The sequence below is a fragment of the Schistocerca cancellata genome, chromosome 1, assembly GCF_023864275.1.
Source record: "Schistocerca cancellata isolate TAMUIC-IGC-003103 chromosome 1, iqSchCanc2.1, whole genome shotgun sequence".
Lineage (NCBI taxonomy): Eukaryota > Metazoa > Arthropoda > Insecta > Orthoptera > Acrididae > Schistocerca > Schistocerca cancellata.
In genome coordinates, this window is record NC_064626.1 from 299,413,865 (window position 1) to 299,429,616 (window position 15,752).

Genomic DNA, 15,752 nt, shown 5'->3' on the forward strand with positions numbered 1-15,752 from the left:
CAGCGTCACTGGCTTAGCAGTCACGGGTTTCTGTCGCAACACTGCAACGCACAGTGCCAAGTTGGTCCATGCTACAGAGGGTGAGTACAATGAATTACTGCTTAACTATCCGATCTTGACCAGGCCGCTCGGTGCTTCCAGGTTCATACCACGACATGGTGAATCACATTCAAATGACTGATTGTCCCCCAGTAGTATGCCGACCTAGGCGTCTCGCTCCGGACCGATTGTCGGTAGTGAAGGCAGAATTTGACGCCATGATTCACGAGGGCATAATGCGGCCATCTAAGAGCCCGTGGTCCTCTGCATTACATCTTGTTCCAAAGAAGGGTGGAGCTTGGCGCCCATTCGGTGACTACCGTGCGCTTAACGCACGAACAGTGCCGGACAGATATCCCATTCTGTTACTGAGGGATTATAATCATGCTATACATGGTGTCACGGTGTTCACAGTTCTGAACTGCACTAAAGCGTATACGCAGATTCCGGTGACCAATGATGACATTCCAAAGACTGCAATAATAACGCCTTTGGGTTTATTTGAAAGCAAATTTATGACTTTCGGTTTACGCAATGCCGCTCAGACCTGGCAAAGGTTTAAAGACTCAGTTCTCCAGGGGCTGCCGTTTTGTTTCGATTACCTGGACGATGTGTTAGTGTTCTCTGCTGACCATGAACAACACCAACAACATCTGCGAGAGATTTTTGAGCGATTGGAGAGTTACGGTGTCGTCTTGAACGTGGACAAGTGTGTTTTTGGGCAGTCAGAGGTGACATTTCTTGGCCATAAGATTTCTGCTGAAGGCTCTCTTCCTCTGTCCGAGAAGGTGGACGCTATCTTGCAGCTACCCCGACCAACTACAATCAAAGAATTACGTCGTTTTTTGGGGATGCTCAATTTTTATCGACAACATCTTCCCCACGCTGCGGAGCTGCAGGAAACTTTGACGGCGGCATTATCAGGCCCTAAAGTAAATAGTAAGTCTCTGATACAGTGGACAGAGGCAACAAAGAAGATCATGGCCGACGCAGCACTTCTCGCACACCCACGGCTCGACACGCCATTAGCAATTGTCATAGACGCAAGCCAGACGGCAATCAGAGCTGCATTACAACAATGGTTGGACAATGCATGGCAGCCACTGGCGTATTATTCCCACAAGCTTTCGCCTGCACAGAGAAAATGGAGCACATATGACTGTGAGCTCCTGGCGGTATACCAAGCAGTGAAATATTTCCGCCCCCAGGTGGAAGCGCGAACTTTCACGATATATACAGACCACAAACCACTCACATTCGCCTTCCGTCGGAATAGTGTCAACTGCTCCCCCCCTCAAATTCATCACCTTGAGTTAATGGCCCAGTTTACTACCGACATTAGACATATTTCTGGGAACGACAACATTGTTGCGGATTGCCTATCACGGGTCAGCAGTGTTTCCAGTACCATAGACTTTCCTGCACTGGCACAGGCACAGAGAGATGACGAAGAACTCCTTGCCTATGTTAAATATACGGCTTCTGCATTGCAACTGAAACTCGTTGATGTTCCGGGGGAAGCTACACAGCTATACTGCTACGTTTCTCGCGGCCAACCTCGTCCCTTTCTGACGCCGGCTGTTAGAAGACAAGCCTTTGATACAGTACATGGATTGTGCCATCCAGGGGTACGCCCGACATTCCACCTAGTATCATGTGGCCGGGCACACAAAAAGACTGCCGCGAGTGGGTCCAATCTTGTCTTCAGTGCCAACGCTGCAAGATTAACCACCATGTACACGCACCGATCGGCGATTTTCCTGATACCACCGCCCACTTTGCCCACATTCATTTGGGTGTAGTCGGACCACTTCCACCTTTGAACGGAAAAAGATATCTGTTTACAATGATCGACCATTTTACACATTAGCTGGAGGCAATGCCAGTGGATAATATCACATCAGACACATTAGCTTCCGCTTTTGCAATGACTTGGTTGGCAAGATTTGGGTGCCCACTACATATTACCACTGACCGTGGACGGCAATTTGAATCAGACCTGTTCTCACAGCTGGCCAAGTTCTGTGGTTACACCCACCATAAGACCACAAGTTATCAGCCAGCAAGCAACGGAATGATCGAACGCTGGCACCGTTGTTTGAAGGCCGTGCTGATGTGCCACGAAGAAACCTGGACAACTGCACTATCAGTAGTCTTGTTAGGCTTACGGACAACTTTCAAACCAGACCTAGGGTCGACAGCAGCAGAACTGGTTTATGGAGAAACACTGCGCCTTCCTGGTGACTTTGTAGACGCTGATGCCATAGGGACAGTTGCTACTGGCCAGCCGGATTTCATGTGATGCTTGAGGGACCATGTATCAAAGATTTGCCCTCCGAAAGCCACACATCATGGCAAGCCGCCCACTTTTGGGCACCAGGACCTGGAACAATGTCGTCACGTCATGCTCCACACTGAGGGCGTTAAACTGCCTCTACAAGCTCCTTTTTCTGGCCCATATGAAGTGCTACGGCGCAGTGCCCACACGATGGATATCCTAGTGAATGGCAAAACCACGACTGTTGCGTTGAATCGGGTTAAACCTGCGTATGTTTTTCCTGACACCCCACTAGCAGCTCCTCGTCGTAGGTATCCACTTACCGCTGTTCCAGACACTGATGCCACATGTCCAGTGCCAGCTCTTCAACATCCGCCGCCCAACGCAGCACATCTGCCTCCTGACACTGTTCCTCCTCCTCCTCCGACGACCCGTTCTGGACGTCAGGTGCACTTTCCGATGCGGTATCTCGATGCCGACGCTCCACTTCCGCCCGGGGGGTTGATGTAGCGACGCTGCCACGCGCTAATTCAAGCTCGCTGGTTTGTGTGTGTGTGTGTGTGTGTGTGTGTGTGTGTGTGTGTGTGTGTGTGTGTGTGTGTGTGTCAGTGCAGTGCTGTGCGGTCGTAATTATTGTACACGACGTCTGTGTAGTTCCGTGCCCAACCTTTAGATGCACTGTGTTTTCTAGCTTTTATATACGTTCTGTTTATTATTATTATTCCTTGTTTTTTGAGTTAATTGTGGTTCCATGCCTCCTGGCTTGTGCGGATGAGTACTGTTTTCTCTCCAATAACTACGGAAGTTTTCCCAGGATTAAGGATCCTTCTGTAGAGGCCGGAAGCAAATTTTGTAACTCCGATCCGTCCATGGATGTCGGGCGTCATCAGATACGTGCTCACAATAAAGTTATCGTTGCTGAACTCAATGTATTTATTCTTCTGAATCGCGTTAAGTAAAGGTTGGACAGCCACCAGTTTAGCTGAACCCGACACACACATAATAAGGTAATTTACATCAGTTCGTTTTGTTAAGAAACTCATCAGTGGTCTAATAATTGTTTCACATGAGTAAGTTGTAGATTATTGGTAGTTAAAAATTTTATATTTGCTGGAAAGTATTGAAAATGTGTGTTTTCAAATACTGGACATTGTTTCAAAGCAAAGCAATTATCTTTAAGTTTTGGAAAGCGAATAGCATCAGCAGGCTATGCCCTTAGAATAATAAAATCGGTGTGTAGGAACACATCCACCAGAGCAACTTACTTTGCATATGTGCACTCAGTCATTTGTTATGGAATAATCTTTTGGGGAACAAATACTCAGAATAGGCAAACAATCTTCAAACTACAAAAAAGAGCTATCTGAATTATGACAAATATTAACAAGAGAATGTAGTGCACCAAGTTGTTTAAATTTATGGGAATCTTGACTGTTCCCTGTGAATACATTTTTCAAACATTGATTCACATAAAGAAAAACATTACTTAGTACCCAATGAACAGTTCCCTACATTAACACGAAACCAGATCAAGTTACCCCCTACACCTGAGCAGAAAAAAAAACAAAACAAAAACACAGAATAGTGTACTACACAATGGACTTAAACTATTCAACAAACTTTCACAGAGCATAAAAGATAGAAGCGAAATACATGCCTTCAGACACAGCCTAAAAAGTTACTTGTTAGAAAAGTGTTTTTATTGTCAAAGATTACCTGGAAAGTAGCTAAAATTCTGTTGACAATGACTGATTAAGTACTGTAATTAGGGGCTTTCTTTGGTATGTTCTATAACAGAGTGGTACATCAGGTATAATCATGAAACACAGTAAGACAAATAACTGAAGTTTATATTTAGGTAATGCAATTGTACTTTTCTATACTCTTGTGTCTGTATCATATATATGTATTTATTGACAATGTTGACAATGTATTTGTTGACATGTTAACAATGTGACTGATTAAATACTGTAGTTAGGGGCTTTCTTTGGTACGTTCAATAACAGAGTGGTACATGATGTATAATCATGAAACACAGTAAGACAAATACTTGTAGTTTATTTGCAACTGTACTTTTATATACCCTTGTGTCTGCATCATATATATATATTTGTTGACAACATGCATACAATCTATATTGTCTACACATGGATAGAAAAAATAAATAAATAAAGCATATTGTCTGCATTCTTAATACTGACTTAGTGAACTGAGCTGTTGGGTGACAAACAGGATATATTACTCACCATAAATCTGATTAAGAATTACATATTGTGAAGCAGTAGACAATTTCTTCTACATTATGTTCTTGAATTCACGCCAAAAATAATTCATATAGTACACTTCGGTCTTGTGAAACTTCAATTTGGTTCAAGAAATGAAGAGGAAACTTAGGATTTAACACCCCATTGGCAATGAAGTCATTACAGAGCACAAGTTCAAATTGAACATCGTTAGAGACAGAAAATGGCAATGATCTTTACAGAAGACCAAGCCTGGAATTTGCAATCAATGACTTATAAAAACCACAAAAAATCTAAATTTGAATAGCTACACAGGGATATAACCACCACTCATTTCAAATGTGAGTTCAGTGCCTCAACTGCTCCACCATATCTAAACCCCTAAATATAAAACCATAAGACGTTATAAACATGCTAGCTTTTTTCATGTTACCTATGTCTGAGAACACCCACAAAACAAATGATGATTTGCTTAGGCATTTTAGCAGTTCTGTGGTATGCTCCTCTCAGTTTATTACCAGGGTATAAACCCAATAATTTAACAAAGTCAAAATTTGCAGAGTAGGGTCTCTTTTCAACAAATTCTGGAACATTCATAATTTCACACCAACGATGAGTTGGAGCGAAACACGGTTGGCATCTGTGTAAATGCCTGTGTTTAATGTGTAGTTGCCAGGAGTTTCATTGTTGTATGCCTCTTATTGTTCAGTGCTGTATTAAGTAGAATATTGTGTCACACAATTTGCAAATTTCAAGATAGCAGAGTTAGAGGAGCAAAGTGTCATGATGGCACAGTTAGAGGAGCAACACATCTGCATTTAATTTTGTGTGAAACTCAAGAAAGCCTTTACAGAGACACACCAAATGATGCAGGAAGCCTACAGCGATGAGTGCTTAAGAGGTACTCGGTGTTATGAATGGTTCACACAGTTTAAAAATGGCCAGAAGGAAGTTAAAGATGACCCTCATCCATGACGCCCTTTGACGTTCATATCAGAAATGTCAATGAAATTGTGCATACCAATTGCAGAGTGACCGTCCAAAAGATTGCAGAAGAAAGTAAAATTTCATTTGGATCATGTCATGGAATCCTGATACAGCATCTTGAAATGCATCATGTTCCCACCAAGTTTGGCCCGTGGCTCATGAGATCAGTAAGATCTTTGCCTCACAATCTGTGAAGAGCTTTTTGATTACACAAGTGAGAACAAGATCTTCCTTAAGAGAATCATAACTGGTGGTGAGATGTGGGCCTACGGTTATAATGTTGAGACCAAAGTTCAATTTTCACAACGGGTTGGGAAAGGTTCTCCAAAATCAAAAAAAGCTCATCAGCTCAGGTCAAATGTCAAAATCATGCTGATAGTTTTCTTTGACTTTGGAGAAATAGTTCATAATGAATTCATGCCACAGGGACAAACTGTTAATCAGTGGTACTATCGGGATGTGTTCCGATGCCTGTGAGAAAATGTGAGAAGGAAATGGCCTGAAATGTGGTGAGATAATTCATGGCTCTTGCATCATGATAATGGACTCGCATGTTCATTCCTGTTAGTGCACAGTTATGACACAAAAAATGAAATCAATGTGTTGCCTCATCCTCCATACTCTACAAACTTGGCCCCTGTAGACTTTTTTTATTTCCAAAGTTGAAAACCCCTTTGAAAGGACAAAGATTTGCAACGATAGATGAGATAAAAGAAAATTTGCAGACTGCGTTTTGTGTGATCCAGCAAGAGACGTACCAAGACTGTTTCTAGAAGTGGAAATTATGTTGGGAGCGGTGTATCAATTGTGGAGGAGATTATTTGAAAGGAGATCATGCACAATAAATAAAAGGCAAGCATAGCAAAATTTTGTGGACAAAGTTCTGGAATTTTTTAAACAGACCTCGTATGCAATTAGATGACAACAGGAGGACAAAATTAAATATGGAGGTAGTTGACTCTTAAAATTAAATGCGTGAAAGAGAATAGTTTTCTTTGGCTTTGGAGAAATAGTTCATCATGAATTCATGCCACAGGGACAAGCTGTTAATCAATGGTACTATCGGGATGTGTTGTGATGCCTGCGAGAAAATGTGTGAAGGAAATGGCCTGAAATGTGGTGAGATAATTCATAGCTCTTGCATCACGATAACGAACCCACACATTCATTGTTGCAAAAGTGTAATAAGTTTAGAATTTTTTAAAAAATGTTTAAATGAGAGTTTAAGTAAAGATGTAAGTGCCATGCTCCACATCCAAGGAATCACTGAATGTGTAAATCATGTATTTCTGATCAGTAACAAAGATTACAACACTGATACAATTAGAAATAAAGTTTTCCATACTTCACTTCAAAACAGTCAACTACAAATAGGGCCTCCTCCTTTTCACCATTTTTGTTGATCAATAGAAAGTGAGGAATATTTCCTAGCATCAGGAGATCACACAGTTTGAACCCCAAAATAACACAATACTTTATTTTATTTTATTATGTTGCACAACATAGTTAAATTCTAATTACGAGGGCAGTTCAATAAGTAATGCAACACTTTTTTTTCTCGGCCAATTTTGGTTGAAAAAACCGGAAATTTCTTGTGGAATATTTTCAAACATTCCTGCTTCATCTCGTATAGTTTCATTGACTTCCGACAGGTGGCAGCGCTGTACGGAGCTGTTAAAATGGCGTCTGTAACAGATGTGCGTTGCAAACAACGGGCAGTGATCGAGTTTCTTTTGGCGGAAAACCGGGGCATCTCAGATATTCATAGGCGCTTGCAGAATGTCTACGGATCGCCGCAAGGTCAAGCAAGACTGTCTGATCTCCCGCGTGCGGGCCGGCCGTGCACAGCTGTGACTCCTGCAATGGCGGAGCGTGCGAACACACTCGTTCGAGATTATCGACGGATCACCATCAAACAACTCAGTGCTCAACTTGACATCTCTGTTGGTAGTGCTGTCACAGTTGTTCACCAGTTGGGATATTCAAAGGTTTGTTCCCGCTGGGTCCCTCGTTGTCTAACCGAACACCATAAAGAGCAAAGGAGAAACATCTGTGTGGAATTGCTTGCTCGTCATGTGGCTGAGGGTGACAATTTCTTGTCAAAGATTGTTACAGGCGATGAAACATGGGTTCATCACTTCGAACCTGAAACAAAACAGCAATCAATGGAGTGGCGCCACACCCACTCCCCTACCAAGAAAAAGTTTAGAGCCACCATACCCTCAGCCGGTAAAGTCATGGTTACAGTCTTCTGGGACACTGAAGGGGTTATTCTGTTCGATGTCCTTCCCCATGGTCAAACGATCAACTCTGAAGTGTATTGTGCTACTCTTCAGAAATTGAAGAAACGACTTCAGCGTGTTCGTAGGCACAAAAATCTGAATGAACTTCTCCTTCTTCATGACAACGCAAGACCTCACACAAGTCTTCGCACCCGAGAGGAGCTCACAAAACTTCAGTGGACTGTTCTTCCTCATGCACCCTACAGCCCCAATCTCGAACTGTCGGATTTCCATATGTTTGGCCCAATGAAGGACGCAATCCGTGGGAGGCACTATGCGGATGGTGAAGAAGTTATTGATGCAGTACGACGTTGGCTCCGACATCGACCAGTGGAATGGTACCGTGCAGGCATACAGGCCCTCATTTCAAGGTGGCGTAAGGCCGTAGCATTGAATGGAGATTACGTTGAAAAATAGTGTTGTGTAGCTAAAAGATTGGGGAATAACCTGGTGGATTTCAATGCTGAATAAAACAATCCCTGTTTCAGAAAAAAAATGTGTTGCATTATTTATTGAACTGCCCTCGTATTTAAACTTGCATCTTGTTGTGGTGGTTCTTTTGTGAACAGCTGTCCCTTCATTTATTACATACGGCTTTCCTTGAATTCTTAGCTCAGTATTCTTCTTTTTGTTTCTAATCTAGCCTTTCCTTTCTATCATAAAACATTCAGATATGCTTGGCATATTCAGTGTTCCTCATGTCAAAAACGCAGGAACTTGGACACTACTAAATCTATTGGAGGTATTTTAAAGCACAAGGGGGCTTTCTCTGCTAGTTGCAAGCCACCTCTAGTTAGTAACCTTGGCACATTCAGCAGTTTGGAGGGGTAGGGAAAAAAAATAAAATAAAAAAATCTAATTTTGGCACTTTCAGCATTTCCCATTTCAAGTCTTAAGTCAGCAACAGAAGACAAGAGTCTAAAACGTTTTACACACTTTTAATAACATACAATGAGCTACTTTTTCCCTCTTGGGAATCATATAAGGCATGAAGAAAGACAGTAATACATATAGAACATCAGTTTCAGATATTTTGTTGAAATAGTGTTTTCTAAATTTTTTGCCTCAAATATTTTGCTTCCACTTAGTAACTAAGGAAAAAATGAAACATGACATCATCATATATTAATACACAAAAGCTATGATTTATAATGTGGTTGTCTTCGTTCAGTCCTGTCTTCTAATTGGTTTGGCCTGGTCGGTCCAGCTTCAGTATCAGTTTGAACACAACATTGCTTTACGTGGTACAATCTGTTGGTGGTGATACAACTTTGCCTTCCTCTGACAAGCTAGGTAGGAATAAGACAGATTCCAACTATTCACCCTGTTCCTTATTAAATTGTTCCATTGCATCATATAACTGCAACTTTTATCTTCAATGTCATTAATACAGGCTCCTCTATTTGTCTGCATTTAATTTTCTATTTTTACTTATTATACAATGTGGAAGTCAACTGCAAGGGCGGATCAAATATAAATGGGATTTTATTTTTTATTTAAATTCATTTATTGAAAAACTCAACGTAATTATAATTCATTTTTCCACATAGTCTCCTGCTTTGGAAATGCATTTGTCCCAGTGTATGGGCAGCTTTTTGATGCCTTCATCATAAAAAGAACTGGGTTGTGTCACCATCCAGTTGCACACGAAATCTTCCGCACTCTCGTCGTCTTCAAATCATTGCCCTCCTAGAGCTCCTTTAAGTGGTCCAAATAAATGGAAATCACAGCATGATAAGTCCAGGCTGTAAGGAGGATGATCAAGTGTAATCCAGTGCATTTCCTGTAGCTTGGAGACAGTTAGAGCTGCAGTATGGTGTTGCACATTGTAGCGGAGGAGAATGACCTATCGAATCTATTGGTCTCATCTTTTGTGGTGATATGCAACTCTCGCCTTGTTCAACAAAAGTAGTAAGCAGCATTGATTGTGCATCGCTCACGCAAAAAATCAATCAGCAGAATGCCTCGTTGATCGGAAAAAAAAAAAAAAAAAACTGTTGAAAGAACCTTGCCAGCTGACAGTCAAGTCTTGGCTTTCACTGGTGCTGCCTCCCTTTTCCTCCGCCACTCCTTACTGGCTTGTTTAAATTCTGGAGTGTAGTGGTAAACCCATGTATCATCACAGGTGATGATCCAACTCAAAAATGCATCACCTTATTCTGTAAACCTTGCTGTAAGCCTCTGACACACCTCCAAATGTTTCAACTTCAGATTTTGGGTCGAAAGTTTAGGGACCCATCTGGAACACACTTTACGGAACTGTAGGTCATCTGTGATGATTGCTTGACAGCTCCCATAACTGATTCTGATTCTCTGTGCTATTTCTGATACTATCACCAGTCGATCGTCGCCAGTAATGTCTTTAACTGCACGAATGTTTTTGTCTGTAATGCTGGTCCGAGGATGGCAATCATGTTGTTAATTTTCCACACATTCTTGTCCTTCCTCAAACTTTTTATGCCAGGCAAACATACGCGTGCTTGATAATGTTTTATCACTGAACTGTGCAGTCAATCTTTGGCAAATTTCAGCTGTTGTAATCCTTCATGAGCAAGAAATATGATAATTATGCATTGCGTGACGGAGGGGTGCACCTGTTGCTCAGACATCGTAAGCATTACTGACGAAACAGCAGGAAATATCTAACAGCACACTCTCCTCACTTCTAAGGGTCCCGTCTAAGCATCACAGAAGTGTGGGGCCAGTCCTACCAATTGTTGTTCAGGAACAAAAATCCCATTTATATTTGACCCCCCCCCCCCCCCCCTCGTACTAACAGGATCCTTCCACTTTGTATTTTGGTGAATGCTCTCATTCTTGACTTGTATTTATACAGCCAAATACTTAATTTTTTTTGCTGACCTCCTTCCCAGTTTTTCTGTGTAGTACAAGAGACTCCTATAGTGCTGTGGTAAATATAGACTTTCATAAACTTGTACCTTAATTCATACTCAATATACTTTCTATTGCTTTGTGGCCCACCTTCCCTAAAATAAAATAATTAAAAAAACCTTCATTCTCACCTCTATACTTTTCTTTTTATACTTAGCAGACTGTCATAATCAAGTAGACTTTCAAGACCAGTATTAATTTCATTAAAATCCTTCTGTATGTGTTGCTGCATTGTAATATAAAATAGTTATAACACCAATAAGTAATCTTTTGGCTGTACTTCTGCAGTCACCCCCAGAGTATGGACTGGTTTTTCATCCAGCGCTAGATCACCTAAATATGCCAAATTGATAGGTTTTTTTTTTTTTTTTTTTTAGTATTTTTGTTTTGATATGGTAGCATAGGCAGAAAGACTTTCAAAAACTACCATGTTACTTTCATTTATAACATGTTTGTTGTGTTTCTTTTACTTTTCATTAGCCTGTTTCTCTGCCAAAATGAAAATGTTATGATAAATTTTAGAGCAATTTCTTACATTTGCATGTTAATTTTTCTCTGGCTTGGTTCTCGCAGGAGACTAAGTGGTAAGCTGTGGTACTGCCTTGTTTTCTGTAAGTGCCTACCTGTCTTAATTTTCTGAGGTTAATATCATTACATGACATTTATAAACTTTAAGCACAGCATATAAGGTTTGATTTCTGGGTAATTTCAGATAGGATGTGTCTCTCCATAGGTTTGAAGTGTCCTCTCGGTGGAAAGTATCATTAATGTAGCCTATTTCTGTAACATGCCTCTCATTTTATTTAAAATTAAAACTGGTTTTTGTAAGGACAGATATATTGTTTTTTAGAGATACAGCAAATGGTAAGGAGTTATAACTGGTTAATTATTTTAGTTACACCTGCAACACAGATTCTTTGGTGTTATTACATTTCTTAAAGTACAGGTGATCATCATTTGTTAGACTAGTCAACAGTTTATGCAATAGTGACATTAAAATTATTGAAAATTAACAGATGTCCACAAGGTCTAGGTTTTTAGACAAAAAATAAATAAAATGTTTCTGTAAATAACTTTTGATTTGATAGCTACAAAAGCTCGAATGATTTGGTATTAAGTGTGAGTAGCTCTTTTGATTGCACAATAATGTTTCCTGTCCATGATGAAGAAAATGTATTTCTCATGCTACCCGAAGAAACTAAAAAATATGCTGAATAACCTTTTGATTCTATATCTTCCACAGATAATAGACACAGAAGATACTGAAGGTATCTTTAACTACTTTGTTGATCGTAGCAATTCTATGCTCTGTATAATCTGAATAGTATCAGTTTTCCAGATCATTGCCTGTCTCTTTCCTTGTCACTTTAGACAACGATTTTTTGCCTTTTCATAAGCCTTCAATGTATTCTTCTCATTGCATTTGGTTTTACTAGATTTGTATATGTTTTCTACAAAATCCTATTTTGAATCCTGCTGTACAGTGCTAAGATTTATGACACTTATTTCACAGCTTCTTTGCATATTTCTGACTCCTCCTCCCTTTCCCAATTCAGTTACCATAAATCTAACAGATTTTTGTATTCTCTTTTTTCCAGTACATATGACTCTTTCCTCCCCATCCAAATTAGTGAAAGTACAGTTCTTCACTATAAGTTATCATTTTTCTCTTTGGTATGCTCTATTCTTCATTACCATGGATGCTTACAATGCTATCCTGTACCCTGAATCTTTTGACTGCTGAGCATGTTGGCAACATGTGTTCCATTTCAATTAATTGTCATTATTTATGATCTCTGTTAGACAGATTTTATAAATCCATATCTCAGAATCATTAGCCTAGCTCATAACTTCCAGCATTTATAGTCTTTCTCAACTTTATCTTCACTGCTTGTAATTTATGAACATAATTATCACATATTAACATCACACAGTAGTGAAGTAAGATAGAACTAAAATGGCAAATACAAAATAAATCTTTAATATAATTTCAATTGATTCTTTTGTGCAAATTCTCAACAAGAATAGAATAAAAAATAGAGTAACAAATTAAAAAAAAAATGTATGTGGAATTGCAACACAAAAATGTGCTAACAAAATTTAAGCATTCATAGAAAATGAAGAGAATTCTCCTAGTAACTTGTAATTTTTAACCACCTGGACCACAAACAATTGAGAGATTAACATAAACTCAATAGCTACTTTACAATTACATAAATAATGAAACTGAATTAGCTGAACACTAAGTGACAGAAGCTCTTGATGTGTCATGTGTATTACATACACAAACGATCAATACATATATTATAACAACACAAATTGTTTTTCATTTATATTAATAATCCACATAACAGAAATACAATGTTACTTGTCACCCAGAAGTATTAACACCAGTTAAACAAAATAGATCAGTGCATTTGTACAAAAGGGATTAAGTTCAGTGCCAGTCTTTGTACAATAAGTCAATGAAATACTATGACTGTATCATTTTTAATCTTTTAAAAGTCTCATCAATGCATAATTTGTATTATCTTTAGCAATATCATATGGAGATTCCCCCCAACAATCCTTGATATCCTTCCTGGCACCAGATTCAAGCAAAATTCTTACTGTTTCCAGGCTGTCACTGTCAGTTGCACAATGAAGTGGTGTTTGTCCATAGTCATCCTGTACATTTATTCCAGCACCCCATTCCATTAACATCTGAACAAGGTGAGTTTTCTGGAAAGATGCGGCACAGTGTAAAGCTGTCCAACCATTTGTACATGTCATATTTACATCAGCCCCTGCTCGTAGCAGTGCACTCACAGTGTCCTTACTGCACCATGCAACAGCCAGAAAAAGAGGTGTATTTAGATGACTGTCTTGTGCATTGACTGCAGCACCTGCAGCTGCCAACGTCTGCACTACCACATCTTTACCAATCATGGCTGCTTTATGCAATACAGTTCGCTTATATTCATCACAGCCAAGAGAGTACACTTGACAAAGAGCACGGACACTCTTTATGTTGTTGTTTTCTGCAGCTAAATAAATTGGTTTTTCTGTCCATTTATCCTGCTTTCCCCCATTGGCATCTGCACCTTTCTTACAAAGAAACTCCACTATTTCAGAATGTCCTCGTTGTGCTGCACAGTGCAATGGTGTCCTACCATCCTTATCAGTAGACTCTACATTACATCCTTTGTCAAAAAGTGTTCTCACTGTTTCAAGACACCCTGAAGCTGCAGCAAAGTGTAAGGGAGTTCGATCTTTCTTATCCCTAACATTAGGGCTGATGTTGCTCAGTAAGAGTAACTCAACAGCACAACATTTTCCAGATGCTGCTGCAAAGTGTAATGCTGTCATACCACTGTCAGTAATCGCAAATGGATAAGCACCAGCATCCAGTAGAAGGTTTATGCACTCTTTACTGCCACATTTTGCTGCACAGTGAAGTGGTGTCTCTCCAGAAATATCTGTAATGTTAATATCAACATTTTGGGCTATTAGTAATTTCAGGGTGTCTGCCTTGCTAGATGCAGCAGCAAAATGTGCAGGTGTCCTACCATCATTGGTCATTGCATTTCCATCAGCCCCAGCATCAAGCAGTGTGCATACAGTTTCTGCACTGCAACTGCCTGCAGCTTCATGCAGAACTGTCCTTCCAAACAAATTTGGTGCATTCACATGCACTCCTGATTTTGCCAGAGTTTGAACTGCAACATCACTGCCCCTGCATGCTGCTGCAAGTAGAACATGAAATTTATGTTCATCAAAGGTATCAGAAAATTGATGTAGCAGTAACTGCACAGTTTCCTGATTGCCACTCTCTGCTGCAAGGAACAGTATCTTCCTTGACTGCTCACTAACACTGAAATCTACAGATTGGTTACACAAAAGTTGCACCACAGCAGTCTGTCCCTTCTGAGCTGCATACTGCAACGGGGTTTTCCCATGTTTATCTGTAATTTCTCTATTGGCTCCAGCGTCTAGCATGTATGAACAAATATCACTGTTGCCATGCTCAGCAGCACGATGCAGTGGTGTCATCTGATCTGCATCTCTGATATCGACATCAATACCTGCTTCAATTAATGTCTGTGCTGCAATATAACAGCCAGTTACCGCTGCAAAATGCAATGCAGACTGATTTCTGTCATCATACACGCTAGCTCCAGAAACCAAAAGAAGGCGCACTGTCTCTGCATCTCCCATTTGTGCTGCTATGTATAAAGGCCTCTCTTCCAAAATTTGACTGACATTTATGTCAGCCCCAGCATCACAAAGTAACTTGACTACAGCAGTATGTTTAAGCTCAGCTGCTCTTTGTATTGCTGTCTTTCCTCCCATATCTTTCATTTCCTTGTCAGCTCCAGAATTCAGTAGCATCCTCACTGCTTGTGTACAATTGCTTTTTACAGCTTCATGTAGCGGTGTTCTCTGTGAGAGATCACAAATATTTATATCCGCATTAGTATTAATAAGACACCGCACAATACTATGACGATGGTGTCTTATTGCCATATGCAGTGGTCTAGTCTGATCCAGTTCGAGGCAAATGTTGGCCAGAGATGGCACTTCACTGAGAGCATATCTCAAAAGGCATGAGTAACCTGCCTTGCAAATTGTGGTTAGAATCCCAACTGCTGCTTCTCTATTCTTCAGCTTATCTCTGGTCACTTCCAGTTCTCTTAGAGAAATTCCATTTTCCAACTGCTTCTCAATCCAATCCCAAGCATTTGTCTCTTCAGCAAATCGTAAAGGGGTCCATTTAAAAATTTCTTCTTTGGTGAGAGCTGTCTGTGCCATACTATCAGGACAGGTCTGCAAAGAGAAAAATACACAAATATCAGAATATGGTCTAATTATTTGTTACAATACAAAAATAATTTTAACTGCACTTATTATGGAACACTGATAAATCAATGTGGTCACCACATACAAAATAATTAATGCTTGTCTGGTGTAAAAAAATGGAAATTATAGTTCAGCTACACTAATAATTACCAGCAGAAAAAAGTCCCTTTAGTATTTGTTCAGCTTATTAAA

General features: G+C 40.0%; 1 protein-coding gene across 1 annotated transcript in view; it reads right to left on the minus strand.

Moving 5' to 3' along the window:
* Positions 1–10,587: 10,587 nt before the first annotated feature.
* The window catches only part of LOC126172008 (serine/threonine-protein phosphatase 6 regulatory ankyrin repeat subunit C-like), a 34,386-nt gene continuing 29,221 nt past the window's right edge, over positions 10,588–15,752 (minus strand). The window contains exon 2 of the mRNA XM_049920844.1: positions 10,588–15,527. Within this exon, the coding sequence (XP_049776801.1) occupies positions 13,212–15,512 (2,301 nt within the window). The 5' untranslated portion in view covers positions 15,513–15,527 and the 3' untranslated portion in view covers positions 10,588–13,211. The remainder of the gene's footprint in view (positions 15,528–15,752) is intronic.